This window comes from Simochromis diagramma, unplaced genomic scaffold (assembly GCF_900408965.1).
Source record: "Simochromis diagramma unplaced genomic scaffold, fSimDia1.1 OVJJ01000606.1, whole genome shotgun sequence".
Classification (NCBI taxonomy): Eukaryota; Metazoa; Chordata; class Actinopteri; order Cichliformes; family Cichlidae; genus Simochromis; species Simochromis diagramma.
In genome coordinates, this window is record NW_024387233.1 from 1,244,758 (window position 1) to 1,272,457 (window position 27,700).

At 41.7% G+C, this 27,700-nt stretch overlaps 1 protein-coding gene across 14 annotated transcripts in view; it reads right to left on the reverse strand.

Annotated features, from left to right (window-relative positions):
• Positions 1-27,700, reverse strand: part of LOC120746893 (LIM zinc-binding domain-containing Nebulette-like) — a 171,141-nt gene that overhangs the window by 85,218 nt on the left and 58,223 nt on the right. For 2 of the 14 annotated variants that reach the window (XM_040052407.1, XM_040052410.1), the window contains 40 exons: positions 27,304-27,417; positions 26,896-27,006; positions 25,599-25,709; positions 25,295-25,405; positions 25,010-25,120; positions 23,367-23,477; positions 23,162-23,272; positions 21,411-21,521; positions 20,616-20,723; positions 20,142-20,252; positions 19,957-20,067; positions 19,464-19,574; positions 18,846-18,956; positions 18,476-18,586; positions 16,712-16,822; positions 16,306-16,416; positions 15,970-16,077; positions 15,582-15,689; positions 14,596-14,706; positions 14,319-14,429; positions 13,332-13,439; positions 12,969-13,079; positions 11,466-11,576; positions 10,675-10,785; positions 10,461-10,568; positions 9,518-9,628; positions 6,925-7,035; positions 6,038-6,148; positions 5,823-5,933; positions 5,627-5,737; positions 5,395-5,505; positions 5,109-5,216; positions 3,769-3,879; positions 2,955-3,065; positions 2,275-2,385; positions 2,060-2,170; positions 1,864-1,974; positions 1,670-1,780; positions 1,388-1,495; positions 626-736 (listed from right to left, as the gene is read on the reverse strand). The exons of 2 other annotated variants lie outside the window; for them this stretch is intronic. In XM_040052407.1, the coding sequence (XP_039908341.1) occupies positions 626-736; positions 1,388-1,495; positions 1,670-1,780; positions 1,864-1,974; positions 2,060-2,170; positions 2,275-2,385; positions 2,955-3,065; positions 3,769-3,879; positions 5,109-5,216; positions 5,395-5,505; positions 5,627-5,737; positions 5,823-5,933; positions 6,038-6,148; positions 6,925-7,035; positions 9,518-9,628; positions 10,461-10,568; positions 10,675-10,785; positions 11,466-11,576; positions 12,969-13,079; positions 13,332-13,439; positions 14,319-14,429; positions 14,596-14,706; positions 15,582-15,689; positions 15,970-16,077; positions 16,306-16,416; positions 16,712-16,822; positions 18,476-18,586; positions 18,846-18,956; positions 19,464-19,574; positions 19,957-20,067; positions 20,142-20,252; positions 20,616-20,723; positions 21,411-21,521; positions 23,162-23,272; positions 23,367-23,477; positions 25,010-25,120; positions 25,295-25,405; positions 25,599-25,709; positions 26,896-27,006; positions 27,304-27,417 (4,422 nt within the window). Of the gene's footprint in view, positions 1-625; positions 737-1,387; positions 1,496-1,669; positions 1,781-1,863; positions 2,009-2,059; positions 2,171-2,274; positions 2,386-2,954; positions 3,066-3,768; positions 3,880-5,108; positions 5,217-5,394; positions 5,506-5,626; positions 5,738-5,822; positions 5,934-6,037; positions 6,149-6,924; positions 7,036-9,517; positions 9,629-10,460; positions 10,569-10,674; positions 10,786-11,465; positions 11,577-12,968; positions 13,080-13,331; positions 13,440-14,318; positions 14,430-14,595; positions 14,707-15,581; positions 15,690-15,969; positions 16,078-16,305; positions 16,417-16,711; positions 16,823-18,475; positions 18,587-18,815; positions 18,957-19,447; positions 19,575-19,956; positions 20,068-20,141; positions 20,253-20,615; positions 20,724-21,410; positions 21,522-23,161; positions 23,273-23,366; positions 23,478-25,009; positions 25,121-25,294; positions 25,406-25,550; positions 25,710-26,895; positions 27,007-27,303; positions 27,418-27,700 lie in introns of those variants that run through there. 10 more of the 14 variants (XM_040052408.1, XM_040052413.1, XM_040052411.1 and 7 more) reach the window with 8 other exon arrangements.

The following is a 27,700-nucleotide window of genomic DNA, read 5'->3' on the forward strand; positions in this document are numbered from 1 at the left end:
AGTTCAAAGATTCACTCTAAAAGTTTGAAGATGGGCTTTGGCTGAGCGTCTGACTGAACTTACTTGCTATACTATGAAATGAAAACAAATTCAGCAGTGATTACAGAGATCTAACCTCCAAACCAGAGAATTAATCATAAACTCTGCTGTTTACAGATTCTCAGTTCTAACTTGTTTTTCTGCTGAATATCTGAGTTTCTTTACAAAGACTTCTGTTCCTCAGTGACATCATGCAGACAAGGTCTCACTGTTACAAACAGCATTGGAAATATCCCGGACATTCAGCTGAGCGTCTTCAAAGTGCAAAATATGACTCATTTATTAAATATTTGAGGAGTAACGCTGCACTCAGTGTCTCAGCTTAAAAAATGCAAGACAGCAGTGAAGACACGGCGTTCTCATAGACCTGACTTTACAGGAAAAAACGTTCACGCTGTCGTCCTTAAACACATCTTTACAGCTGCCAGCAAACAGAGACAATGCTCACACCGGCCAGCTCTGACAAACTCAAACTAAATATTAGATTTTACATGGAAAGAAGGGAATAGCTCTCTAATGTTTTGGTGCTCTAATATTCCACTTCATGAAAAGTGGATAAGTGAATGTGAATAATGGATGTGTGTACCTCGCTCTGCAGCTCTGTAACCTCTTTAACGTGCTGCGTCTCCAGAGTCTCAGGGAGCTGGTGATACAGAGAGCTGCTGGCCTCCTTCTTCCCTGCTTCTTTGTATTTAACCTGCAGGAAAATGTTACGTTCATTATCACAGTTTTTACATTCTGTCTCGGACAGCATTATGGGAGAAGATGTGCATGTCTATTGCTGTTGGAAAAAGCTTTTAGTGTCACCTTTTCAGACTAACATTGTGCTTATTTTGTCTGTATGCACTGGATATGGACTAACACCAGGTAAACAGGAAGAACTGGATGTTTCTTGTGTTCTTCAAAGAGAATAAAATCAGTCTGAATATGTTGCAGCAAAGAAGGAGGAGGGCAGAAAGGCACCCAGGAGCTCTGAATGTGATAACACTGATAACAAGACCAGAATAGACAACAGCAGCCAGTTTATCTGCCCTGTGTTAGCCTGATGGAGTGTCTGAGACGGGCACACATATTTTAGACTCTAAGGGCTTTGCATTGACAGTCGTACGCTCCCTGCAGGCTGATAACGTCTCAGATACGGCCACGCCTCTCTATCCTTCTGTGGGAGAATATTCAAACTCCGCAGAAACTCTCTGGGTGGTGCTAACCACTCCACCACCATGCTGCACCACAGGATTTTTTAACCTGGAATTTATACCTGTACCACAATTTTCTTTACCTAATGTTACTTTGACTATTTGTTTAAAACCCAAAATATTGTCTGAAACAACACGGAAACAGTTCCCACCTCGCTGTGCGTCTCAGCCATCTCTTTAACAAACTGAGTGTGCAGAGTTTCAGGCAGCAGCGAGTACAAAGTGTTGGGCAGATCCTCTTTGTCCTTCTTGTAGTTTGCCTTCAAACAAAAGAATGAAAAATGTTTTAATCCTACACGAAAAACGTAAAAACAGTTTTTTTACTATAATACTAATAATAGAAGTAGTGCTGCAAACTGTAGATTTCTTACAGACACAGATCCTCTGAGATCTGATGAAACTATACACCTCTGTGGTGCGTTCAGGGTCCTCACCTCACTCTGTATTTCTGACATCTGTTTGGCGAACTGTGTCTCTGCCGTCTCTGGGAGCAGCGAGTACAAGTTCTTACTGATCTCCTTCTTACTCTCCTCTTTGTACTTCACCTACACACACACACACTGACTTTAAACAGCTGACACACAGCAGGGACACTTTCACATTCAGACTGTGTCTCTGTGTTTCTCACCTCACTGCAGATATCTCTCAGCTCTTTGGCCAGCTGTGTCTCTGTGGTTGCAGGTAGCTGATGATACAGAGAGCTGCTCACCTCCTTCTTGCCGTCCTGTTTATACTTCACCTACAAAGACACCAAACAACAGGCAGAATTCAAACTGCAGAGGAACATTTGCTTGTGTTTTCTCTCTTGTCTGTGATGTGAGTACCTGACTCTGCAGCTGTGCCACCTCTTTGGCGTGCTGAGTCTCCAGAGTCTCGGGCAGCTTCGAGTACAGAGAGCTGGACGCTTCCTTCTTCCCTGCTTCTTTATATTTGCTCTGCAAAACAAAGAGAGGAAAATAATAAATAAAGGCATCGAACGTAAACGCTGTGACTGAGGTTTGACTTCTAAACAGATCTTAAACACACGATGTTCCCGTACCTCACTCTGTATTTCAGATACAGCTTTGGCAAACTGCATTTCGTTGGTCTGTGGCAGCTGTGAATACACACTGACACTCTGGCTCTTCTTCCCACTTTCCTTATATTTGTTCTAGAAATGAAGACAAAGACGTGGCATCAGACGCTGGTCTCCTGTCTCTCAGCAGATATTACACCAACCAAGACAAAGCAAACGTGCAGATGAGTGGAATCAGAGGGATTTCCTACAGGATCCACTACAAAACTTATCTGAACTGTTTTCATCCTTCTGTGAGATGAGCTCAGTAATTGGAGGCAACAGTTTCCCAGAGATGGAAATGATATAAGGATCACTTTTCCTTCTCTTCACTTCCAGCTAACGCTCACAGCTGGACTCAGACACAATCCTTCAGTCCTTTATTACATATTCTGTATATGACATGTTGCATACAGACAGTCTCAGAGATCTTACGGCTCTTCAGCCTTGAAATGTTTGGAGTTGCTCACAGGCCCTGCAAGAACCCAAACTGCCAACGTCCCTGTAATTTTCTCCAAGCACCTTGGAAGTAGGTGCAGTTATGCCAGAGACCTCTACTCAAAACATCAAGCCCCCACAGGACACCCCCAGAGGTCCCCAGAGTCTCTGAACATCACATTAAGAAGTCTCGTATAGAAGATGAAAGATCTGCAGCAGAACTGTACCTCGCTCAGTATTTCACTCATCTCCCGGGCAAAGTGGGTCTCTGTGGTTTCAGGCAGCTGAGCGTACAGAGGCGACATCATCTCCTTCCTCCCTTCATCTTTGTACTTTTTCTGTTGGAAACAAAGAATTCAAGTAAAGAAAAAGAAACAAAAACTTTTCATCTCTGCGAACAAGAATAAACTCCACTGATTCCCAGCAGATAACAGCTGTTTACAGCTGTTCCAGAAATGATTGGAAAGAAAAAAAAAACACTATCTGGACCTGCATTTAAAAGAAGCTCGTCGGGTCACCTGCTGAGTTTCTTTGGCTCGCTGTACTAACATAAAGCCAACACTTCACAGTAATAACAGAAACACAGAAACCCTTTGGACAGTGGTGAAACTGCAACCAGCTTTGTGAAAGAAGTGTTGGATGATGTGTCGCCTGTGTGGAGAGAAGCCACACAGACAGGTCCAGACGCCTGGTGGATTTAAACCACGGGTACTTTGTGCAGAGGCGTTGCACCACTGTGCAGCTAATTGTTCTCTTCTTCATTCGCAGTTTTAATTTTAATTCTGTTTTTAACATCTGTGTAACTGTTCTACCTGCTGTGTGTTTACGTGACTCTGGTCCGTTGTGTTTAGATTCCTGTACTTGATGGTATCTAATCAACTGGAGGCACTGTAGGTCAGCTCCTGCTGCTTAGTGTTAAACACTGTACATGCACTGTTCTGTGTGTAATCACACAGTCTCACATCTCCAACCCTGATTAAATAAAAGCCAAATGAAGCGTGAGGAGCAGGAAACAGGAAACACACAGCAGGATTCACTCACTTCACTCTGCAGTTCAGTCACTTCTTTGACGCGTTTGGTCTCCAGAGTTTCGGGCAGTTTGGAGTAAAGAGACGCCGCCGCGTGCTGCTTACCTGCCTGCTTGTACTTCACCTGTCAAACAAACACACACTTTAAATCCCCACAGAATCACACTCTCACAACTTCATCCTGCCTCAAACTGTTTCCCAGCTACTCATGACTGGAAATATCTCATCCTTCACTGAGCAGTGTTATCAGCTCTGCAGGCGACTGGGAGTTAATTTAGTAACCACTCTGTGACATCACCAGCTGCATCTATCCAATAGGATTTCAGGTCCGTGCCCTGTTTGACCCTGTGTAGCTAAGACATGCCATGAATGTGGGAAATCGGACAGAGCTGATTGAATTCTGTTGGAGTTTATTTACTGTTGTAAGTTTATTTGCACCCGTGTGCTGCGGCTGGAGCTTATTAATGTAAAGCTGTTTAACAGGTTTAAGGTCAGAGTATCTGAGCCGTCCAACACGCTGCAGGACTGCGTCCACAGCAGCGCCCACTCTCACTGCTGCCATTGAAGGACCGTATCAGTCTCTGATGTGTTTTCCAACATGCTAAAAATGTTTATTGGTCTTCTGTTGTTAATGTTTCGTGTCCTAAATTTCCAGTTTGACTTAATAAATCCAGAACAGGACGTGTTGATATGACCTTAGAAACACAGCAGAGTGCTGGAAGCATCTAAACGTAGATGTGACATCACTCCAAACTCTCGGACACGGACGTATTTATCAAGACTTATGAGCTACTTTTTGGATAACACCTGTATATAGAAGTTCACTGACAACAACTGAATTAACTGTCAGGTTATTATGTGTTGAGTGACATGTGAGCTGTGACAGACTGGAAATGCAGAACTGATCCAAAGTGCCAGGATGCACGGACGACAGAGCTGGAAAAACAGGAGCTCCGTGTTATCAGAGCTGACAAATGCAGCCTCATTGCATCAATGCTTAGATGGCCTAAAATAGAGAAAAGACCAGCTTCACATATAAAACAATAAACGCAGTCCATTCAGTATTTATGCGTTTGGGAATTTTCATTGTTTTGGGAATTTTGAATTATTTGAGAATATCTGAATTTGGACTTTATTCTTACTCCAAGTGTTTGAAGTTTCAGAATTCTCTCAAAGCTGTTTATTCTGGGATCTTCGAGTGTTGTCTCCCTGCTTTATAAGGTCTCTGCACAATGCAGTGCTACTTCAGTACTTGATAGTCGGACACACTCAGTCTTCAAACCCAAATATTGTCTGGAACAACGCTTTGTCCAAAAATGGCAGGACAGTGATGATCACTAAAACAGTTCCCACCTCGCTGTGCGTCTCAGCCATCTCTTTAACAAACTGAGTCTGCAGAGTTTCAGGCAGCAGCGAGTACAAAGTGTTGGGCAGATCCTCTTTGTCCTTCTTGTAGTTTGCCTTCAAACAAAAGAATGAAAAATGTTTTTAATCCTACACGAAAAACTTAAAAACAGTTATTTTTTTACTATAATACTAATAATAGAAGTAGTGCTGCAAACTGTAGATTTCTTACAGACACAGATCCTCTGAGATCTGATGAAACTATACACCTGTGTGGTGCGTTCAGGGTCCTCACCTCACTCTGTATTTCTGACATCTGTTTGGCGAACTGTGTCTCTGCCGTCTCTGGGAGCAGCGAGTACAAGTTCTTACTGATCTCCTTCTTACCCTCCTCTTTGTACTTCACCTACACACACACACACACACACACACACACACACACACACACACACACACACACTGACTTTAAACAGCTGACACACAGCAGGGACACTTTCACATTCAGACTGTGTCTCTGTGTTTCTCACCTCACTGCAGATATCTCTCAGCTCTTTGGCCAGCTGTGTCTCTGTGGTTGCAGGTAGCTGATGATACAGAGAGCTGCTCACCTCCTTCTTACCGTCCTGTTTATACTTCACCTACAAAGACACCAAACAACAGGCAGAATTCAAACTGCAGAGGAACATTTGCTTGTGTTTTCTCTCTTGTCTGTGATGTGAGTACCTGACTCTGCAGCTGTGCCACCTCTTTGGCGTGCTGAGTCTCCAGAGTCTCGGGCAGCTTCGAGTACAGAGAGCTGGACGCTTCCTTCTTCCCTGCTTCTTTATATTTGCTCTGCAAAACAAAGAGAGGAAAATAATAAATAAAGGCATCGAACGTAAACGCTGTGACTGAGGTTTGACTTCTAAACAGATCTTAAACACACGATGTTCCCGTACCTCACTCTGTATTTCAGATACAGCTTTGGCAAACTGCATTTCGTTGGTCTGTGGCAGCTGGGAATACACACTGACACTCTGGCTCTTCTTCCCACTTTCCTTATATTTGTTCTAGAAATGAAGACAAAGACGTGGCATCAGACGCTGGTCTCCTGTCTCTCAGCAGATATTACACCAACCAAGACAAAGCAAACGTGCAGATGAGTGGAATCAGAGGGATTTCCTACAGGATCCACTACAAAACTTATCTGAACTGTTTTCATCCTTCTGTGAGATGAGCTCAGTAATTGGAGGCAGCAGTTTCCCAGAGATGGAAATGATATAAGGATCACTTTTTTTTCTCTTCACTTCCAGCTAACGCTCACAGCTGGACTCAGACACAATCCTTCAGTCCTTTATTACATATTCTGTATATGACATGTTGCATACAGACAGTCTCAGAGATCTTACAGCTCTTCAGCCTTGAAATGTCGGAGTTGCTCAACCAGCAGTTGCCTTATTGCAAACAGAAATCACAGCAAACAGCTGGTATCAGTGCGACTTTCCTGGTCTTAAAAAGCAGGACTCCCTGGCATTCATGCAGATGTTACTTTGACGTGAACGTGACAAGCGCAAAGTGTAAACCTGGCCTCTAAATCCTGCAGATACAAATCCAATCCAACATCGGCGAGAACAGTAACGGGAACATGTAATGCCACCTTCCAGTGTTTTCCTCCAAGCACCTTAAGACCAGGTGAAGTCAAAACACTGCAGGTCCCACATCCAAGCCCTGAACAGTGAAAGTTTTTGTGGGGCAATATCAGGCAGCTGCTTTTAATGCTGTGGCCTTACTTACTACACTTTCTGTTCTTTGTAATCCTTAATGCATCATAGCAGCAGAACTGTACCTCGCTCAGTATTTCACTCATCTCCCGGGCAAAGTGGGTCTCTGTGGTTTCAGGCAGCTGAGCGTACAGAGGCGACATCATCTCCTTCCTCCCTTCATCTTTGTACTTTTTCTGTTGGAAACAAAGAATTCAAGTAAACAAGAGACACGCTGAGGTGAGCAATCGCAGGCAGCTCAGTCTGGCAGGATTTACTTTTAAGGGAGGAGTTTTGTACTTTTTATATATTCATACAAAATATATTTTCTTTATTCTCTTTAAATGTAACTTGTAAAGCAGTAAAATTAGATTAGGGCAACAAAACAAAAGTTTACTTTGATTACACAAACATTATGTAGGTGTGAGTGATGGATAATAGGTATTGATAACAAGTATGGAGAACCCAGAGCACTTTATACAACATGCCTCATTCATATAAACACTTTGTTTCCTTTGCTTAACTGCTTTCTATCAAACATTCACACACATTCATAATCGGATGGATGCATCGGAGCAACTTGGGGTTAGTATCTTGCCCAAGGATGTTTGGCATGCAGTCAAGGATCGACTCACCGACCTTCCTATTAGTAGACGATGTGCTCTACCTGCTGAGCTTCAGCCAAAGCAAAGGCAGCAAGAAATATAGTTTAAAATAGCATTAATATCAATTTGACCTTCAGGTAAATCTATCGAGCTTGAGGGAGAGGTCAGAGGTCAAATATGACATGATATTGTAAAACAGTGCTTTCTGTATGTTGGCACATACAGCACAGCTTTTTGCTCCTCAGTTTTCTACCAATAAATCCTTGAGCTGACCTTGAAGACGTTGGTGGATTTAAGGCAAATGTTAATGGATTGTTAACATGACCCAGACAAAGTTTCCAGGAGTTCAGAAGGTTTCGTGTTCACAGACAGAACGACGTCCTCAGCAGATGTTATATAAACAAACAACAAAACACTGCAAGAAATCTTCATCTCAGGCAACAGCTGAACTCCTCACTGGCTCCCAGCAGATAACAGCTGTTTACAGCTGTGCCAGAAATGATTGGAAAGAAAAAGCATCATCTTGATTTGCATTTAAAAAGGGGCTCGCTGGGTTACCTGCCAACTTTCCTGTTTTGCAACTGGCACAAACGGATCACTTCACAGCTGTTTCTGTGCTGCTTTTAAAATTCCTGTGAAAAGTCTTTAAGCATCAGTTCAGCTGCATTTTACTCTGCTGCTTACTGGAAACAGATAATAACAGAGATGACATAAGAGATACATCTCGATCCATGATTTCTTTCACAAAGCTGGTTTTCAGTTTCAGTTCATCTATTATAAATGTTTTAGGTTCTTTCTTCTATACACATCAACCAAAAACACCATATTCACCGTTATGCTGACGACACTCAGTTTTATCTACTTGTCACATGTGACCTTCTACATTTGGGTGAAAACCCAACGTATTTGAATTAAATTATAGTGGAAATGGCAGTTTTGGAGCCTGAGCTCAAACAACATTAGCTCTGCTAAGTGTGAATCCAGTTTGAACGATAAATGAAAACCTTACAGTTCTTTTACCAGACAAACCACTGATAAATTAAAACAGCTTTTATATCTTAAGCAAACTGTAGTTGATGCTGCTGTGACTTCCAGCCTACATTTGGTTTGTCCGACTCTTTGGTTCAAAAGGCAGCTACTTGGCTTTTAATCGGTCCAGAGAAAAGATGACACATCACTTCAGTTTTAGCTCAGCTGCACTGGTTAGCTGCGGAATCAGGATTTATTTACATTTTATTTTTAAAGCTCTTCATGGATCAGCTCAGCTGTATGTTGCAGATCGAGTAACTCCACATTTTGCTGCCAGTTCACTGGAGTCATCCTCAGCAGTTTCCCTCAGTGCCCCCCCCTCTAACCTAAAAACTGAGGGTGACAGGTCTTCTCTGTTCTTGCCTCCTGGCTCTGGATTAATCTGTCATCCCACATAAAGTCAAACAGCTGACAACTTTAAATCAGTTCCTGCTTCCAGTCAAGCCTGAGGTGCCTCACGGTTTGTATCAAGTGTATGTTTTTACTTGTAGATTTGTTTAACGTAATAATTTTCTTATTTACGATATTCCAACCATATTTATTCAGTGTTTTTTCCTTAGCTTCACTTCCACCCATCTATCCTGGAGTATCCCAGGTGTCACAGGATGAGAGTGGGATACACAGAGAGACAGAATCACCAAATAACCTCGACACGTCTTTGTCTATGTGAGGAAGCTGGAGCACCTGATGAGATCGCACGCAGCTACAGCAAGAGCATGTAAAGGCCTCAGTTGGTCTGTGGATATGAATCATGTGTATGTGGCTTTTTTATTTTGTGCTTATAATCTCCTATACTTGGACTGGTGATATATTCTCCCCTAACTGGAACACACTTTGGGTTGCTGCCTGTTGTTTTGTGCTATATATGGAACTGCACTTGATGTAATCTTACAGTGCAATAAAACGAATAAGTGTTTTTCCACCCAAACTACCTCTGCAACACTTAGAAGTAACGCTTTCTCCAACCTAAACTTGAAAAGTGTGAAATAATGGAAAAGCAGACTGAGGTAGAGCGATGGTACCACACACAGCAGGATTCACTCACTTCACTCTGCAGTTCAGTCACTTCTTTGACGCGTTTGGTCTCCAGAGTTTCGGGCAGTTTGGAGTAAAGAGACGACGCCGCGTGCTGCTTACCTGCCTGCTTGTACTTCACCTGTCAAACAAACACACACTTTAAATCCCCACAGAATCACACTCTCACAACTTCATCCTGCCTCAAACTGTTTCCCAGCTACTCATGACTGGAAATATCTCATCCTTCATTGAGCAGTGTTATCAGCTCTGCAGGCGACTGGGAGGTGACGTAGCAACTACTGTGACATCACCAGCTGCATCCAATAGGATGAACTGTTTGACCTTGTGTAGCTAAGACATGACATGAATGTGGGAAAACGGAAAGAGCTGATTGAATTCTGTTGGACTTCATTTACTGTTTTCTAGTTTACTTCTACTGGATGCTGATGATCGTTATTACCTGATAAATACAAAAGTTTAATGGGTTTAAACTGAGACTTTGTCCTTATGGCTGAGCTGTCCAACACGCTGCAGGCCTGCCTCAGCTCGGACCCTGATTGCACACATACTAGTCTTTGATATGTTTTTCATACATGCTTAAAAAACTTTTTTTGCCCTATTTTCAATCTGTTGTGTCATAAATTTCTACAATGACTTAATAAATACAGCCATTAGAAAAAGATCTGCTGTTGGTATTTCCTTTTTTAGTTTGATTGTAACCATCTGTGTCTCACTTGTCTCATTTTTTAACTTCCCTGATTACTCTTTGTGTATAAATAGTCCTGTCTTCTCTTTGGTCTTTGTCTCTTTGTACTCCTGCAGTTTGATGGCTCCAGTCAGTCTCAGCAAGGTGTGCAAATCTCATCCTTATCTCACCCTGATATTTCAGACATTCAAGAGGATTCACTCTGAGGAGAAAAATCTTTAAAGTCATGATGAGTGCTGCAGGTCAGTAAGCTCGGAGCTCCCACCTCGCTGTGCGTCTCAGCCATCTCTTTAACAAACTGAGTCTCCAGAGTTTCGGGCAGCAGCGAGTACAAAGTGTTGGGCAGATCCTCTTTGTCCTGTTTGTACTTTGCCTTCAAAGAGGAATAAACACAAATCAATGAACAGAAATAAGAGAACATTGAAATGCACAGGAGAATGGAAGATATCAGTGTGTGATGAGAGAAAACAGAGCCGCACCACGCTCTGGATCTCCGACATCTGCTTGGCAAACTGCATCTCTGGTGTTTCAGGCATGAGGTGGAAGAGTGAGGAGGACGTTTCCTTCTTACAGCCCTCCTTGTATTTCACCTGCACCACAAACCAAACAAACACATCTCTGTTAATGTGCAATAAAACACTTTGCTTTCTCCAGGCTCAGCGTTGCCCCCATCCTCAATTTCATAACTCCACTTTAAGTTCAGACATTTCTGTCTTCACTTATTTTCAGCACAGCGAAAGTTTTCTTAACTTCGAGCAGTGATTAGAGGAAGTCTAGCTGAGTCAGCCTGACTAATGTCGTATTTTTGGAAAACCTTCCTCCTCCTCCTCAGATAATAGAAGCTGCAGCAGAAACACTTTGTGACAGCTCAACAGGCACAGCATGAACTCGTGCACAGCAGGAAACCTTAAAGGTCACCAGGAACAACTGGACGTGCACTTCTATTCAGTCACATCATCAACAAGCACTGCAGGAAAATATGGACTGTATCATCTTAACGTTCACTTAGACTTTGAACTCATCTGTTATCCAGTGAGAAAGATTTCATGTTAAGTAAAATATCATTGAAATAGTTTCCCAAACTTTTTGTGCTTTTGAAGCTTCAAACACCACAGTGTTTGATTCAGAGGAACTTGAGAATGAGTGTTCACGCAGATCAGATTAAAGAAAAGGCCGATTGGGAAAGTTTCAGACTCGGACTTGAAAAGTTTCCTGCTGAATAAAAGCCTCTGTGTTGAGGCACAGCAGTGGCTGGATGAGTGTTTGTCACCTGACTCTGCAGCTCCGTCACATCTTTGGCCAGCTCAGTCTGCAGGGTTTGAGGAAGGCTGGAGAACAAAGTGGACGACAGCTCCTTCTGCCCGTCCTCTTTGTACTTCACCTGCAGGGTCAACAGAACTGTTTTTATGGTCTTTTATTTTCTTTTTACTTTTATTGAAAACGTAAACTGAGTAGTGAAAAGGCATTCAGGGTTTGAGTCAGGAGAGTTGTTAGACACACAGAAGAGAGCATGTTTATGAGGAGAAAGGACTGTGTCTGGCAGCAGGAGAGCACCGAGCTGCCACCATTCACATCCAGAGATGAAGGATGTGGTTTGCATTAAACTATTAAAGTATTTCTTTACACTGAATAACTGTGGCCTGACTGTTTTGTTCTAGTTTTAGCTGAAAAATTGTTTCAAAATGAAAGCGATGCCAAAGTTGGAGACTTCACTGCACCATCTGCCAGCTTTGCCTCTCTTTCCATGAGGTTTGACAACTCATGGAAGGAGAGGGAGACTAAAACTGGTGACCTTTAACTCCTGAAACCTCCCATTTTTAAAATCCCACTAAGCTAACAGATCCAAACACTGACTGCGTAGCAGGGTATAATGGTAATGATAGCAGGAGGCGATGGATGTGACAGTTTAGAAAATAAAGTTCACCATGCAGCACACAGCGAGACAATGACAGTTTGCATGCAGATACGAGTAAATTACACAAAGATTTTTTTTGTATTTAAAAGAACAACTTGCCAGTAACTAGTCTGCACGGAAAGAAGACGTGTGGCAGCTCAAAACCACTTAGAAACCAAATAAACTGTCAGTCAAATGTTTGGTACTTCAAAAAATGAAAGACGTTTGATTTCTTAATTGCATTCAATAATTCTCACTTTGTAAGACACGGTCTGAGTGAACTTTTATTGTACATGGACACAACTACCACAAGCATAACATATAAGACACAGATGTCCCTCATTCTTCTGTCCCTTTTCTCTTTTTTATTATTTTTAAAGCTATTTTAAGGGTTTAAAATTGCAAAGAGTCTTGTAGGATTATAAACCTGTTTTGTGGATTTCTCAAAGTTGATTGGTTAGATTAGTGGGATATAAAATGGACAAGGAGAGCAAAAGGTCCAGAGTTTGAGTCACCGTGGGTCACATTTTGCTTGTTTTACTCATTTCATTGAAGAAAGAGCAGAAGGATTCCCAGCTGCTATTCTGCAAATGGTCTCCAACATCAGCACAGCTTTCATTTTTGAACTATTTTCAGCCATCACTATGTTGATAGAAATTCAAAATGTTTACAGTTTAAGCCTTTTTATGCAAATACATGTGAAAACATGAACACCAGGCTTTTATGATACAACAGTTAACTTAAAGCGTGTTGATTAAAAACTTGACGGTCCTCCGTTAGGCTTGGCAAGCCGCTGGACTTTAATAAACTGAAGGAATCTCTGGTGTGTCTTACCTCCTGACAATATGTTTCTTATCTCGTAAAAACAGCAAACAGTACCTGGCTCTGTATCTGTGAGGCCTGCTTGGCGTGTTGAGTTTGCAGAGTTTCGGGCATCACAGAGTACAAACTGCTGCCGGTCTCCTGCCTCCCTGACTTCTTATACTTTGTCTGAAGATCACATAAAGAATAAGATCAGTTTCTTTACTGCTTTATTGGTTTGAGCTGTCGAACATCTAAATCTGCAGCATAAACGTTCACATTCTCAGTCCCAACGTCACTAAATTAGCTTCATCATGTTTGTCCAAATTAATTTAGGCTTTCACTGAAGAGCAGCTTTATGTAACACTTACAGCTTCTTTCTATCTTTCATCAACACATTTAAGTGTTTTTGATCATCCTCTCAAGTTTCCTTCATCTCACCTCGCTCTGCAGCTCAGACACCGTTTTAGCAAACTTTGTCTCAGCGGTTTCAGGCAGCTGAGAGTAGAAACTCTGAGACATGCTCTTCATCCCCTCCTTGTACTTTTTCTACAATCAAAACAGAAAACAGGATCTGTAACATGGGATTAAGAAAAATAGCTTTAGAAATGTATCTAAAGAAATTGTTAGAAGACACATCAACTTCTGACCAATCAGAGCCTTCTGTCTTCTTCATTGCCATTTTATTCACAATAATTTGCTTAACACTGTCAGTATTTAACTGTGCTGCTTCCGTTCTGTCCTCCTGATTACACACTGAGGACTTGGCTGTAAAGTACGATGAGTGAAACAGCACCCCTCTAAATGCCACACAGTGAGTCCAATACTCCCACAGGTCTGCAGTGGGCCGAGTTGGCTTTCCTTGATTAAAAGAAATAAAGTAAGGCTGAAGTCATACCAGTACCACACTGGGATTAGTCAGAGTTATGCTGGGGAAGCCAATCATCACTCCACTCAAATCACAGTGTGAACGTCACTGAATAACTGTTAGTCATTTCATCCTGCAAAGCTACCAACTGAAGTGTGAATGGGGGAGTTTATTGTTTATTAAATAGTTAACTAAACTAAACTAATGACTTATTTTACCATCTACTGAGCTCATCACATCAGCAGTGCTAAGCTGGATTTGTCTGCATATGTCTTCACTTAAGTAATAGTTTCATCATGATCACACACAGCGGGGACAGCAGTCACAGGGTTTGTACCTCATGTTTAATACATGCAGGTTATTGATACTTCATGACATGATGTCTGATCATGTTTTGAATTAATGCTTCTTTCAGTCGTTATTAGAGTAGGTACTATTGTGGTTAGTTAACAAGAGATGCACCAGACCTGCATGTGTAAGGCATAATTTTATGTATTATGACAGCTTTAAGAATTGAATCTGCAGGTTGGTCTAAAGCAGCCGTGTCTCTCTGCACCTACTTGGCTTTGCAGGTCGGTGACCTCTCGGGCAAACTGGGTCTCCAGAGTATCAGGGAGCAGGTGGTAAACTGGACATGACAAGTACTTCTTCACAGCGTCTTTATATGAGACCTACATGACACAGAGACAAAATATAGACTTTCGTGATTTTTTTGTGCACCATTTTTAAAGTAAGCTTTACCACCACATGCTTCTTCTCAGTTTGCTAGTTTGGATCTAGCTTCACGGTTGAAAGTTGATGTTAACAAAAGTTTTTAGACTTTTGTTTCCTGCATACCTGACTCTGTAGCTGGGAAGCCTCTTTAGCGTGCTGTGTTTCCAGAGTTTCAGGTAGTCGGTGGTACAGAGATGTCGATGTGTCCTTCTTACTGGCCTTTTTGTATTTCGCCTGAAAGACACAATTTGCACTGGAGATTTAAGTGCAGTTAGCACTAAAAAATCAGTCATGTGCAGTTAACTCTACACCGAGGTTCCTACCTACCACAGAAACATAAAGACTATGAAAATGTATACAAATTATGTTTTTCTCTTCCACTTTCTTGAAGGTAGTGTTAGCCTAAATTAGAGGGCAACTGGCTGATATGGGGAGAATTCATGTGGGCGTTTGAACCTAAAAAATCTTGTGACAGTTGGGGGCTTATCCGGGATATGTTTGTAGAATTAGTTGCGTCACTGTTAATAACCAACCTGGTTTGTTAACCTGGTTTGTTAAGCAAATAATAAATATAGCTAAATATCTATATTTATTATTTGCTTAGCATTTGCTTAAAGCTACAAATATAGCTTTTTATTTGGATACAGGCTGAGATGCCAGTTTTAGATTGATTATAATAAATTCCTGTAAATTACACTGACTATTTTAATTTTCCAGATGACGGTCATAAATACCTCCTCAGTGCCTTAATGAAATACATACAATTCTGGTTCCTTCCTATATTATTATCTATAAATGTAAGAAATGCTGAAATAGGTCCCTAACATTTTGAATTGTAGTATATAAAACCAGTCGACACTCGTGGTCTGACGTGCATTTACCTTAAAGTTGATCTATGGCTTATTTGGCCTATTTTATAGGAGCCAGACGTCATGAGAGCTCATGCATCTTGACTGAACTCCGTATTTAATTCAGCTAGAAATTGCAAATATAAAAGAAATTGTAAATATCACCACAATCTTACATTTAATCATATTTCTATAAAATCAGCATCATCTCTGGGTTATTCTATGAGACCCGACTGCACTTTGAATATTCAGAGCACTCACCTCGCTCTGCATCTCCGTCAGCTCTTTAGCGTGCTGGGTGTCGAGGGTGTTGGGGAGCAGAGAGTACAAGTTGAAACTCATCTCTTTCATATCTTCTTTGTACTTGACCTTGTAATGAAGCAAAGCAGAGCCAGCAGGATGAGAACAAAGAGTTCTTCATTCACACAGATATTTTTTATTATTACAGCAGGATCACATCATACAGACTTCTTGTCTATACAGGTCACGTTTTATTTGAAAGCTTACTGAACTGATCACATAATAAATCTGGAGACTGAATTCTCTGTTGAAGGGGAGACAAACGGACTCGCATACCAGAGCTGATCGAGGTACTTTGTTCATTTGATGATGAAAAACATTTCTACCTAAGAGCAGGTAGAAATCGTACCTCACTCAGCATCTCTGTCTGCTGACGAACAAACTGTGTGTCGTTGGTTTCTGGCATCAGGTGGTAAAGGCTGGGCCCATCTTTCTTTAAAGGCTGCTTGTACTTCAGCTAGAACAGATGTAGAAGAACATTATTTACAATGTCTTTAATCGCTTTAATAAGAACATCCATATCCTTTTCTGCACAGGAATCCAGTTACTACTTAATAGTAAAAGTTCCTCAAAGTTTGCACCATGTGGGAAAAGCAATTCCTCTGTTTATATATACTGGTTTGGACCCTATGACTAAATGTATTGATACCTCTGAGACATTTGGCTGATGAGTGAATTGAGGTACCTGACTCTGCAGCTCAGAAGCCTCTTTAGCGTGCTGCGTCTCCAGAGTCTCAGGTAGAGTTGAATAGAGGGCGCTTGACACGCCCTTCTTTCCTGCTTCTTTGTACTTCATCTTAACAAAAAAGAAGAATGAATAAACAAAATATAGGGCAGATTTCTCCAAATATACATATCTTTCCAAAAAAGCTCCGTCTCCATCTCTGTCCTGTGCAACTACATTTATTTTGTCATTTTAACCACTGAACCAAATGTGAATCAAATAAAAGAGTGAGTGAAACATAGAGTTTTGTTCCATCTGCATAGATGTAATATGTTATTATCTTGTAAACCACACATTTAAACATTTGGACATAATTTGCAAGGACCCCTGGGAAGATAATGCAGATAATGTTTGTAGAGACATTTACCTCGCTCTGCAGCCCAGAAACTGTTTTTGCGAACTGAGTCTCAATGGTTTCTGGGAGCTGTGAGTAAAAACTTTGAGAGAGGTTTCTCTTCATAGCCTCCTTGTACTTGTTCTGGAAAAGATGGACAAGTAATGTAAAATATCCTGAAGGGTTTTAAAAGGCCTGAATGCTGCACAACCAGCCTTGAGCTATGTTGGAGAAATATTCCGCTTCCAGGTCATAGTCATGTAAACACTACTGTGATATTCTGTCATAGAACTAAGACACGTAGAATATTCTGACACTGATAAAGTTTTGTGAGCACGTATGCAGCACATTTAGAATATGTGTTTTACATGGATTTGCAACACATACGTGAAAATCCACATACTGTATACAGCCTACAGCTGCTCACAAACCAACCAGTCTGTTGTTTGCAAGAAAAGGTATTAAAAACACGTCCCACAGTCCTTTGACACCCACATATACGGTCAAGATTTTTCAGAAGGTGGTTGAAGGAATAATAAACAGGCTGTTTTTGCACAGTCGAACAAGTCTGCCAACAGTAAAAAGCAGAGAAAATGGCCCAAACACCAACACTTTTTCACATTTAAATGCGATCATGTACATGTTAGAGGATCGTTAATGGTGAAAAACTCAGTTTTATTAGCTGTGTAACTAACTTAGTGGAAATATTGACTTTTTTGAAACTGTAATAAGTGAGAGGCAATAATGTCACTTTTATCTGAATCCTTAAAAACAAATGTTTCCCATCTTTCGTTGCTTACAGATCAGATATTGTTTTAACTCCTCTCCAGTACGTGCTGCGAACAGCCTGCGATGCTTTGATCCTGTTTCTGATGCTAATCTGCCCTCTGATGAGCGTCTAAGGTAGAAGCATCAGAGAGCGATGAATAATCGGGGTAGTGATTATTTATAACTAATCAAAGGGCATTCTTACTGCAGCTCTCTCTGCATTTCCCTATTTTTGCTCTCAGTTCTCAGTTGAAGCACAGCCTGGATCCCTCCTGCATGTTGAAGCTCTGCTGTTTATTCGATCTCTCTCCAAAATGTCAGGCAAACAAATGACGAGACAGCATATTTGACCTAATCTCACACAAGACTTTAAGATCGGGACGTTGTTTCGGACGATGACTTTCATGTAATGATAACCTGGAAACCAGCAAACAGGCTAACCATGACGTTTAAATCTGCGCATCAAGTATATTAAAACCAGGTAACTATAGCAACAGTACTGATGTGTCACGTTTCCATCCATCATCCAAACCCATCATTGATTTTTTTAGTAAAAAGTGCATTTTCAAGTGTGGAGAAATCAACATCTTGTGCTCTACAGTGAGTATTTGTGGCATGTTGGACTGAGTCACACTAAACGTTCTGACATGTAACAGGAAACACGTCAGCCTGTGCAGCAGCACGCGTCACTCTCATGTTTTTAAAAGCGTTTGGTGGGGAAGCACAAAGAACATCTTCTACTCTAATTTAGTTTGTTCTCTTATTTTCAGGAAAACAGAGAAATCCTTTTTATACCAACTAACTGAGCAGTTTTGAAGTCTCACAGCTTCTTTTTAGCCAAAATGTGCAGCCGAACTCTGTTGCCGTCAGCTCTGGGCAGTAAAATGTTTGCTCTATTGCTGCAACACAAACGTTTTTATCTTGTTTCCTGTTTTGATGACTTTCCGTCATATTTCTCTTCTGAAGTGGTTTTAGATTCTGCTCTGGTCATCATCAGGTGACTGTGGGATACTTTGATGTTTTATTTACCTCGCTCAGCACGTCGCTCATCTCTCTGGCGAAGCTGGTTTCTGAAGTGTCGGGTAGAGTGGCGTACAGCGAGCTGGACATCTCCTTCTTCCCGCTCTCTTTGTATTTTACCTGTGGAGCCAAAAATGTTTATCATGCTACATACTTTTACTCTCTGACAGTTTAGCTTGAATTGCCGTGTGCTGGTCGCACTTGTTGGGTTTCTTCTTTGTACTTCTTTGTTTCTGTCACGCTCATTCCTTCCTGCCATCTGTTCTCGTCCCTGTCTTCATGTTTGCCCATTGTCACATATGAATCTTTTATTTGCTCCTAATCATCCCTCTGTGGATGACTAGTCGTCGGGTAATACTACAAGAAAACAACACATTACCTCACTCAGCAGCTCTGCAGCTTCTTTCGCGTGCTGCGTGTCCATGGTGTGAGGCAGGAGGGAGTACAGGCAGGCGGTCGCCTCCTTTTTACCAGCCTCCTTGTACTTGGTCTGCAATTTCAAATGAACCGTTAGCATCACTGGTGGCTTGTGCATCACTCTCTGCAGCCTGTAGTTACTGCTTTACCCCACATGGAGCTAATCTTTGCCATTCATATGCTACGCTGCTGCCCGGACAGGTTGAGTAGTTATCTTGGTGCACGTCACACACAAAGCACAACAGTTGAACATGGAAACAACAGAATTAGTTTTAATGCTGCCTGCTGTTTACCGGTGTTTTAAGACATTTGCACATCAGGAGTAGATTCTGAACAGATTGTTATTTATGGATTTTGTTGGGTTTCCCCAAAGTTTGATTCTGTTCATCTGGACGTTTTCAGTGGGAGAAACGTTTCACTCATCTAAGTGACTTCTTCAGTCTCAGCTGACTGCAGGTTGCAAAAGAGTCAACACTGGCCCGAGGGAGGGGATTTAAAGCTACACTGAATAATAAAATAACAACTTATTCTTGATAACAAGCAGGCACAAATTTCAAGCCTTTCCTGTTTGAGTGCCGACCTCACTCTGCAGCTCAGACAGCTGTTTGGCCAGCTGTGTCTCTGTGGTCTCTGGGAGCCGATGGTACAAACTGCTCTGAATCTTCTGCTTCAGACCTTCTTTATATTTCACCTGCAGGAGATGAAGAAGAAACACGTTTTCATTTTTTGTCCAGATTTCAATGGATTAGATTTTTTTGTATCATTTAACAAACTGAGGCCAGACGTCTGTTTCGTGGTTTACTCCACACTTCAACTCACTGGACTTCAGATCACACAAAGATCTGCAGTCTTCTATGTTCAAACATTCATTTCCCTCATTTTTTTATTTGGTGTGAAACACTTTGCAATATTTATCCTGATAAATAAAATCGCACCTACTTTCTTATTCCTACTTTTCTCTTTCTCATAAATTATTATGTGCACTCTTTTTTTAATTCGGAGTACTGCATACACAGGTTGTTTATCTCGACTGACGATGGAAAGAAAAAGCCATTAAAATGGGATTAAAGTACCTCACTCTGCAGGTTCGACACCTCTTTGGCGTGCTGTGTGTCGATGGTCTCGGGCAGCAGAGAGTACAGGTTGATGTTCATCTCCTTCTTACCGTCTTCTTTATATTTCACCTAGAAAAAACATTTGATTTAATCGGCAGCTTCTGCCCTTTAAAGTAATTCTTGTTTTTTTCTCTTCTATTTACCTCACTGAGCAGCTCGGAGACTTCTTTAGCGTGAGCCGTCTCTAACGTCTCTGGCAGGAGGTGGAAGAGGCTGCAGGAAAGAGTTTTCTTCTGGTCGGCCTTGTAGTTCAGCTGAGCACAAACAGGATCACATGCAGAGTATCAAACTGTCAGTGATGGTGAGCAAACTTCTAACATTGAACATTGTTCCTCAGGGTTCCTCAGGGTTCCACATCTGTCTGCCCAATGATACGAACTATTCAAACCAGCTAACTGAACTCCTGCAACCTTTAGGATCCAACAAACACAAAATTTAACGACTGTTTTATTCATTTTTATTTCATTTGAACTCATAACTGTATTTGAATTAATCAGATGTTTTAAGTATTGTGTACGCCTGCTCTGCCTCAGTGCTATTTACTGTAAATCCAAATATCTGTATGTACTGATAGATGTGTATGTTTAGTCTACAATCACAGCAGTGAAGGGTTTTACCTCGCTCCGCACTTCAGAGGCTTCTTTGGCGTGCAGCGTCTCCAGAGTCTGCGGCAGGGTGGAGTACAGAGAGCTCGACACCTCTTTCTTCCCCTTTTTGTACTTCATCTGAAAATAATTTGATGAAATTACACTTTTGATTTTATAACAGTTCAAGGAACAGACTTTGACAGTAATTCATTAAACACGACCTCAGTGGCCTTTCACAGTTTGCATCTTCTATAGTTAAACTGACTTTTTGAATCTCTGTGATCTGCATCAGTGGGTTAAGTTCAGTTTAATGTTAAATTCACAAAAATATTAAAATGTCAACGTCCACAATATCAAATAAACACTCTGTATATTTCCTATAGTGGTTTCTAGGCTCATGCTGTTTAAAGTCACTTCTAATGCAACGGTTCTTCCTGCTGTTGTTTCACATTAAAAGACTTCAAATGGAAAAATATAAGATGGCTTTTATTTTGAAAGCTTCATGAGGTGGACAGACAAGAATAATATTGATATTGAGAGTTGAACTTTTCTTTACTGTGTTGTCTGTTAGTGTAATTAACACAGACTGATGAGGAATTACCATAGACACAAACATTGTTTTCTCTTCTTCTGTGTTTGTGACGCTGCTTTGGGAGGAAGAATAATTGTATTTTTAACTGTGACAAAACTGAAATGTTAAAAATGTTCATTTTGCTCTTTTAGAATCTGTCGTAAATGTTTCATTTCTGCTACTTCAGGAGGAAGAAGTTGTTTTCTGCCGCGAATCAGCTGAAAACATTTCCCATAAAGACACCCGCTCCTCACCTCGCTCTGCAGCGCAGCAACATTTTTGGCAAACTGCATCTCGGCGGTCTCTGGTAGCTGACTGTAGGCACTCTTAGACAGGCTCTTCATCCCGCTCTCTTTGTATTTAACCTGTTAAAAGACAGCACATCAAAAACAGGAAGAGTTACTTCCTTCTCTTCGGTGATGAACTCTTCAGATCTATTAGATATAAAGGACTCGAGCATCTGTAAGGCATACGGATTAGCCACACTTCTCTCTGTATTTATTTCTCTTTGTTGTCGTTTGCTTTTTCATCACTTGTGTTAAATGAACGCATATTTGTGCTTTCACAGATCAATAGTGACAGCGAGCCGAGCCTCGGCAGTGCAGACTGTATCTGTAATGCTAATTAAATGCAGCAGTGCAGACAAACCAGCTAACGATGAGCTGACACGAGTTTCTGTGCAGGAACAGGAGACCTGATGCTGCTCCTGTTCAGCCTCTTTACATGACGTCCTGTTTATTTTACGATTCACTGACTGCTGCTGAGATAAGTCTTTGATAAACCTTTGACCTGTGCCCGCCGTAACGTGATCACGTCGGCCCCTGTGCTTTGATCAGAGCTGATATTACTGTGAGTATGCCTTTTTAGATGCTTCTTTAACTTTTCCTGCATTAAATCCTATAAGTCAGTTTTTCTCAGTCGTTTTTCAACCTGATGGTTTTTATAAGATTTGCTTTAATTTCCTGCCCAGTCAGGCTGATTGTCATTAATTACAGATGATAATAACTGTGATTACTGAAGTTAAAAACACACCATGTTTGATTAAAAACTAATTAAACTTCTAGTCTGAGCCCCTGATTTGGTAAAAACACGAGTTTTAGCTTCTTAATTATTACTCAGACTTTATTTCCTTCAGTTTTATTTCTGTGAAATCTCGTTGTGTTCTTCACTTTTGCTCTCATTGTCGGGTGTTTTCTGCAGGTACCTCCGGCGAGCTTCCTGTGACGTCTTCATTTTCTGTGTTTCTAAACGATCGGCTTTCCTCTCTCTGCTGTTTTCTCAGCAGCCTCAGCTGCAGAGTTTTCCCTCCATCACTCTCACTTTAGTGCATAGAGTGATGGGCGTCTACACTAAATGCTTTAAAGGTGTGGCCTTATTATTTAAATTATGCTGACATGTGCACTTTTATAAATAAATCTGTATTGAACTGCAATTAACTGAATGCTTCATATTTCTATGATTCACAGTTCAAAATAATCCTTTTTTCTCTGATACTGGGCTTTTTGTGGGAGGCCCTCCGGAGCAAACCTCCCTCTGATTGGCTGCCCTTTGTAAACAGAGGGTTTGCACAGCAGGTGGGTGGGGCTTCTGTGCTCACAGCTGACAACACATGGGCCAAAAGATGAAAAAAGAAAAAAACAGCCTGAAACTGGGTGTTTAGAGCTTTCTGAACTTTGACCTTTGACACACTGACCTCTCTCACCTAACTTGAACCTGTGAGCAGGCTAAGCATGAACATCCACCACTGTACGTGTGACAGAAATTCACATGAAAGCATGAAAAGTCCACGTGAACAAATCAAGCAGTTTCTGAGATTCTGCAGACAAACAACTGTCACATCACTGTTTTTGTTTTTAGGTTATTTTTCAGTGTGATGAGACTCAGGTTCATAATCAGAGTTTGTTAAAAAAGAAAAGAAGAAGAAGAAAAGCTCAACCTCCCAAAAACGACATGCTTTATCATAACTGATGGGAGACTGGAGCAGAGGTCATGACATCACATTTACCTCGCTCAGCATGTCGCTCATCTCTCTGGCGAAGCTGGTTTCTGAAGTGGCGGGCAGAGTGGAGTACAGCGAGCTGGACATCTCCTTCTTCCCACCCTCCTTATATTTAATCTGGTTAAATCCACAACAGGAAACACGAATAATCTTCACTCGTTGGATCTATTTTCTCATGTCAGAGCAACACAAACTGAAAGGCTGCTCTCACCTCACTGAGCAGCTCTGCGGCCTCTTTAGCGTGTTGTGTCTCCAGAGTTTCAGGCAGCAGAGAATACAGGCATCCGCTCGCCTTCTTCCTTCCATCTTCTTTATATTTCACCTGCAGACGTCAACAAAAACGAATAAATATCACTTCTCAGTAAACGACTGCCATCACTGTTACACTGCTCAGGATCGATGTGAATCAATCAAAGTGTCTCTGTGAAAAAGGCGACGGAGAAGAAAAAGTGGGATCAAATTAGATGTAGCTTTTTTTAATGAAACGAGAATGAGACAGTCACATAGTCACATAACCAAACCCATATGCAACATATTATTAGACAACGCCTCTCTTCTTCGCACCTCCGACAGTTGACGAGAACAGCACTGATGGATAACTGCAGCTGATCCCGTCAGCACCGTGCGTCCTGCCGTACCACAAAACTTGCGGGAAAAGCTCCAAAGATATAAACGCATCCACGGCGCTGGCCTAGCCTTCAGGTGCCTCTGCTGGATGCATCAGAAAGCACGGGACCCAAAGGATCCAGTGCCAGCGTCCTGTGTCAGACACCACACGGCACCCCAGAGATCCCGTCATCACGCTCCGGTGGGTCAGAGCTGCTTGAGCAGCACTAAACACAGGAAGCAATAACTGTCTGGTCCAGATGTCCCGTATTTACAGTCTCCTTTGGGCTTTGACCAACACATTTGATCCAGCGTCTGCCTCACACGTGGCCCACAAAGTCCAGCCAAGTCGGAGACTTTGAGCCGACACGTCACTCAGACTAAACCCAGACGTGTCTGCAGTCTGGGACAGGAGCTGATACTGAGCGTCCTCTGAATGACTTCAACAAACAAGAGATGACATGAACTATGACTTGAATCATCAGGCCGTCGGTGATCATGTTAATAGAAACTACAGTTCGCACTCTGCTGTTGGAAAGCAAGCTTCAAACGATTGAGGAGTGAAGCAGCTCACTCTCACAATGCAGCGGTATATTTAGCACAAGCCTCTTCATTTTTTAATGAAAATTCGACTTCATGCTGCTGCGCGGCTGATGCTCACTCGCTGTTACTGCAACATCTAAAAAACGAGTGGAAAACAGATTCTTTTCAGCTCTAATTCACATTTTTACACATCAGTATCACGTCTAAGTTGCTTTTCGTTTTTTTCAGCTTTGATTCTCTGTCACTGAGTAAATATTGATTTAACTGAGAAATGAGATTTGAAATGATTTATTCAGTCTGTCAGGGATGTGAAAAGGTTTTTTCCTGCCACAGTTCAAGGAAAGACCCAAAGACTGAGAGCACAAGATGAAAGCATGGTTTTCATATCAAGAAAACAGGAAGTGCTGCACTGAAGTAGCAGGAAAACCAGAGTCGTCCGAATGTAAGGAGCCAGAACCGAACACAGAGGAGCGTGTCACCGAAAGTGACCCCGGCAGCGGCCGTGTCATGTTCTGGTGGACGTGGACGCTCATTTGGAAGTCAAGCTCAAATATCTGACAGCCTCACTGATTAAAGGCTCCGTTTTTATTATTTTTCTTTCACTTTGAAACACTCCTCGCCCTTATTTTTGCTTCAAATCTTCTCTCTTACCTCAAACATCTTTCTTAGTCATACTTTAACAACAGTAAACATGTCATCGTGTACCTCACTCTGCAGCTCAGACAGCTGTTTGGCCAGCTGTGTCTCTGTGGTCTCTGGGAGCCGATGGTACAAACTGCTCTGAATCTTCTGCTTCAGACCTTCTTTATATTTCACCTGCAGGAGACAAGACGAGGCTGAGTTCAACATTAAAGCTAACACAGTTTAAAGATGGCTGAAGAACAACACAATGATCCTTGAAAATCGTATGATGATCATATAAATGTCTTTTTTACTAATCGTCTTACTCAGGTTTAAAGTTTTTTTTTAAAAAACCTGGTTGTTGGGTACCTCACTCTGCAGGTCTGACACCTGCTTGGCGTGCTGGGTGTCGATGGTCTCGGGCAGCAGAGAGTACAGGCTGATGTTCATCTCCTTTTTACCGTCTTCTTTATACCTCACCTGTGATCACAGCAAAGTTCATCCACACAGAAAATACTTCTACAAAAATCTGCACGTTTCTCCTGAAATGATCCCAAATGTTACTGAAATAACTCGAACTACAAAATATTATTTAATTAAATAAGTCCAAAAAATCTCCACCTACAGATGTAATTTATTGCAACATTTCTCTGGCTTTGTACAGTTCCTGTACCTCACTGCACAGCTCCGACACCTCCCTGGCGCGAGCCGTCTCCGGCGTTTCCGGGAGCAGAGAGTACAGAGACGAGTTCACGCCCTTCTTCCCCGACTCCTTGTAGCGCCTCTGAAAACAAAGACAAATATTAATCCAGCGTCAGCTCATAAAAGCCTTCAAACACGAACAAACATGAAATATAAATGTGCAGTAAAAGTCCACGTCTGTGCTCACACGTACAACCTACAAAACTGTCGGGAAGCAAACTCCAGGTATCTATGTGCAACTTTCAAAGGTCTAAAAAGACAAATACGTGTTTCTGAGTAATTAAAAAGAGAAATCCAAGAGCAACACAGGACTGTTTATTTTTTAGAAAGGTGCAAAATCAGGTGCAGAGGTCCAGCGCTTAACAAATAAATGATCCCCCCTCCTCACAGCTGACCTGAATTAACACTGTTGGTCATTTTTAATGTTTCTGTAATTGTTAATCCATCAGCATTCACAAACACTTTAATTAAAATCATATTTTTATGTCAAAACAGAATTATTGTTGCTATCCAGGAAGTAAAGCAAGTTAGTTTAACCTCCTAGGACCTGGCGTCCACATCACATTTTGGGTTATTTAGACCAAAATACTCAATTTTGCTCTACAAGGGCCTGATATCCACTTACGAGGACATTATACTGCTACTGTTCTATCAAAGTTTTAAACGAATATCCTCATATGTGGCTCTGATTTTTCATAAAAACAAAAATAAGGTAAATTCTTTGTTTTTACATTCATCGGGCCGCAATCAGCCCAAATATCAAAGAGAAATTAAAAATGCTGCCGTGGAAGAGTTCAGGTCTTAAGATGAAGTGACAGTAACTCTGTATTTACTGAACAGTTTGTTTCAGTGGTTGATTGTTATGCTTGATTCATGTGTCTGACACAGAGGTCAAATAATCTGCACCATGAAAAAACAGGAAAACTGAAAGAGGAAAGTGTGCGACAGTGTGGACCTTCCCACTGGTGTTTATTCCACCCATATAGACACAGAATGAGACTTTTCATATTTCTGCTTAATGCCTTCTGCTTAATTTAAAGGGTGCATTGAGCAGCGTTACAGGAATAAAACTTTGCCCACAGCTTTAATGCTGGTTTCTGTAAAACCACAGCGGCACCACCTCAGGGGACAAACTGCACCCATAAACATACAATGAGGCACTTTATTTTCCCACAGTGTGCACGTGAAACAACAAATTTTCCCTTTTTATAACTAATTACGCACGAGTTGTGATTATATCTGCACACGTAGCTGTGAGGCTGGCTCACCTCGCTCTGCAGCTCAGCAACTGCTTTAGCAAACTGAGTCTCGGCGGTTTCTGGGAGCTGAGAGTAGAAACTCTGGGAGAGGCTCCTCCTGCCGCCCTCTTTGTACTTACTCTGAGGGGAGACAACACAAAATAATGCATCAGATGTTCATGGTGGACCTGTGGGGATCCTGTGAGTCAGTAATGTAAAAACACAGAACAGAGTCTTGTTGTTTTTAATGTCTTATATGAATCTATCAAAGGAAACTTCTTCTTCTGCTCCTCATTCAACGCTGTGAGAACAAATGGGAACTTTCAGGTCTCGAGAATATTTCTGACATTTTGCTGCCGAGTCCGACAGCACGAGAGCTTGTGGAGAGTTTCATCTTGTTTGCACACAGTATGTTGTAAAGGTGCGCCTGTGTCGTACCTCGCTGTGCATCTCAGTCATCTCTCTGGCAAACTGGATCTCTGTGGTGTCGGGCAGCTGCGAGTAGAGAGAGGCGGGAGCTCCTCTAACCATCGTCTTGGGGCGATAATTCACCTGGGACAGAGAGCGAGTGATGAGAGGCTGAGCTCAGGGATAAAACAGAGAAGACGACAACAGCAAAAAACAGAACGATTTCAGAAAAAGAGCCATCTGTTCAAACTCTGAGCCTCTGCTGCTCGTTCAGTAACGCCCGGGATGGCTGCGAGGCCTTCCTTCTTTCCACCCTTCCTTCCATCCTTCCTTCCTTCCTTCCTTCCTTCCTTCCTTCCTTCCTTCCTTCTGTCCTTCCTTCCTTCCTCTCTCCTTTCCTTACTGTTCCTTCTTTTGTTGCTCTGCT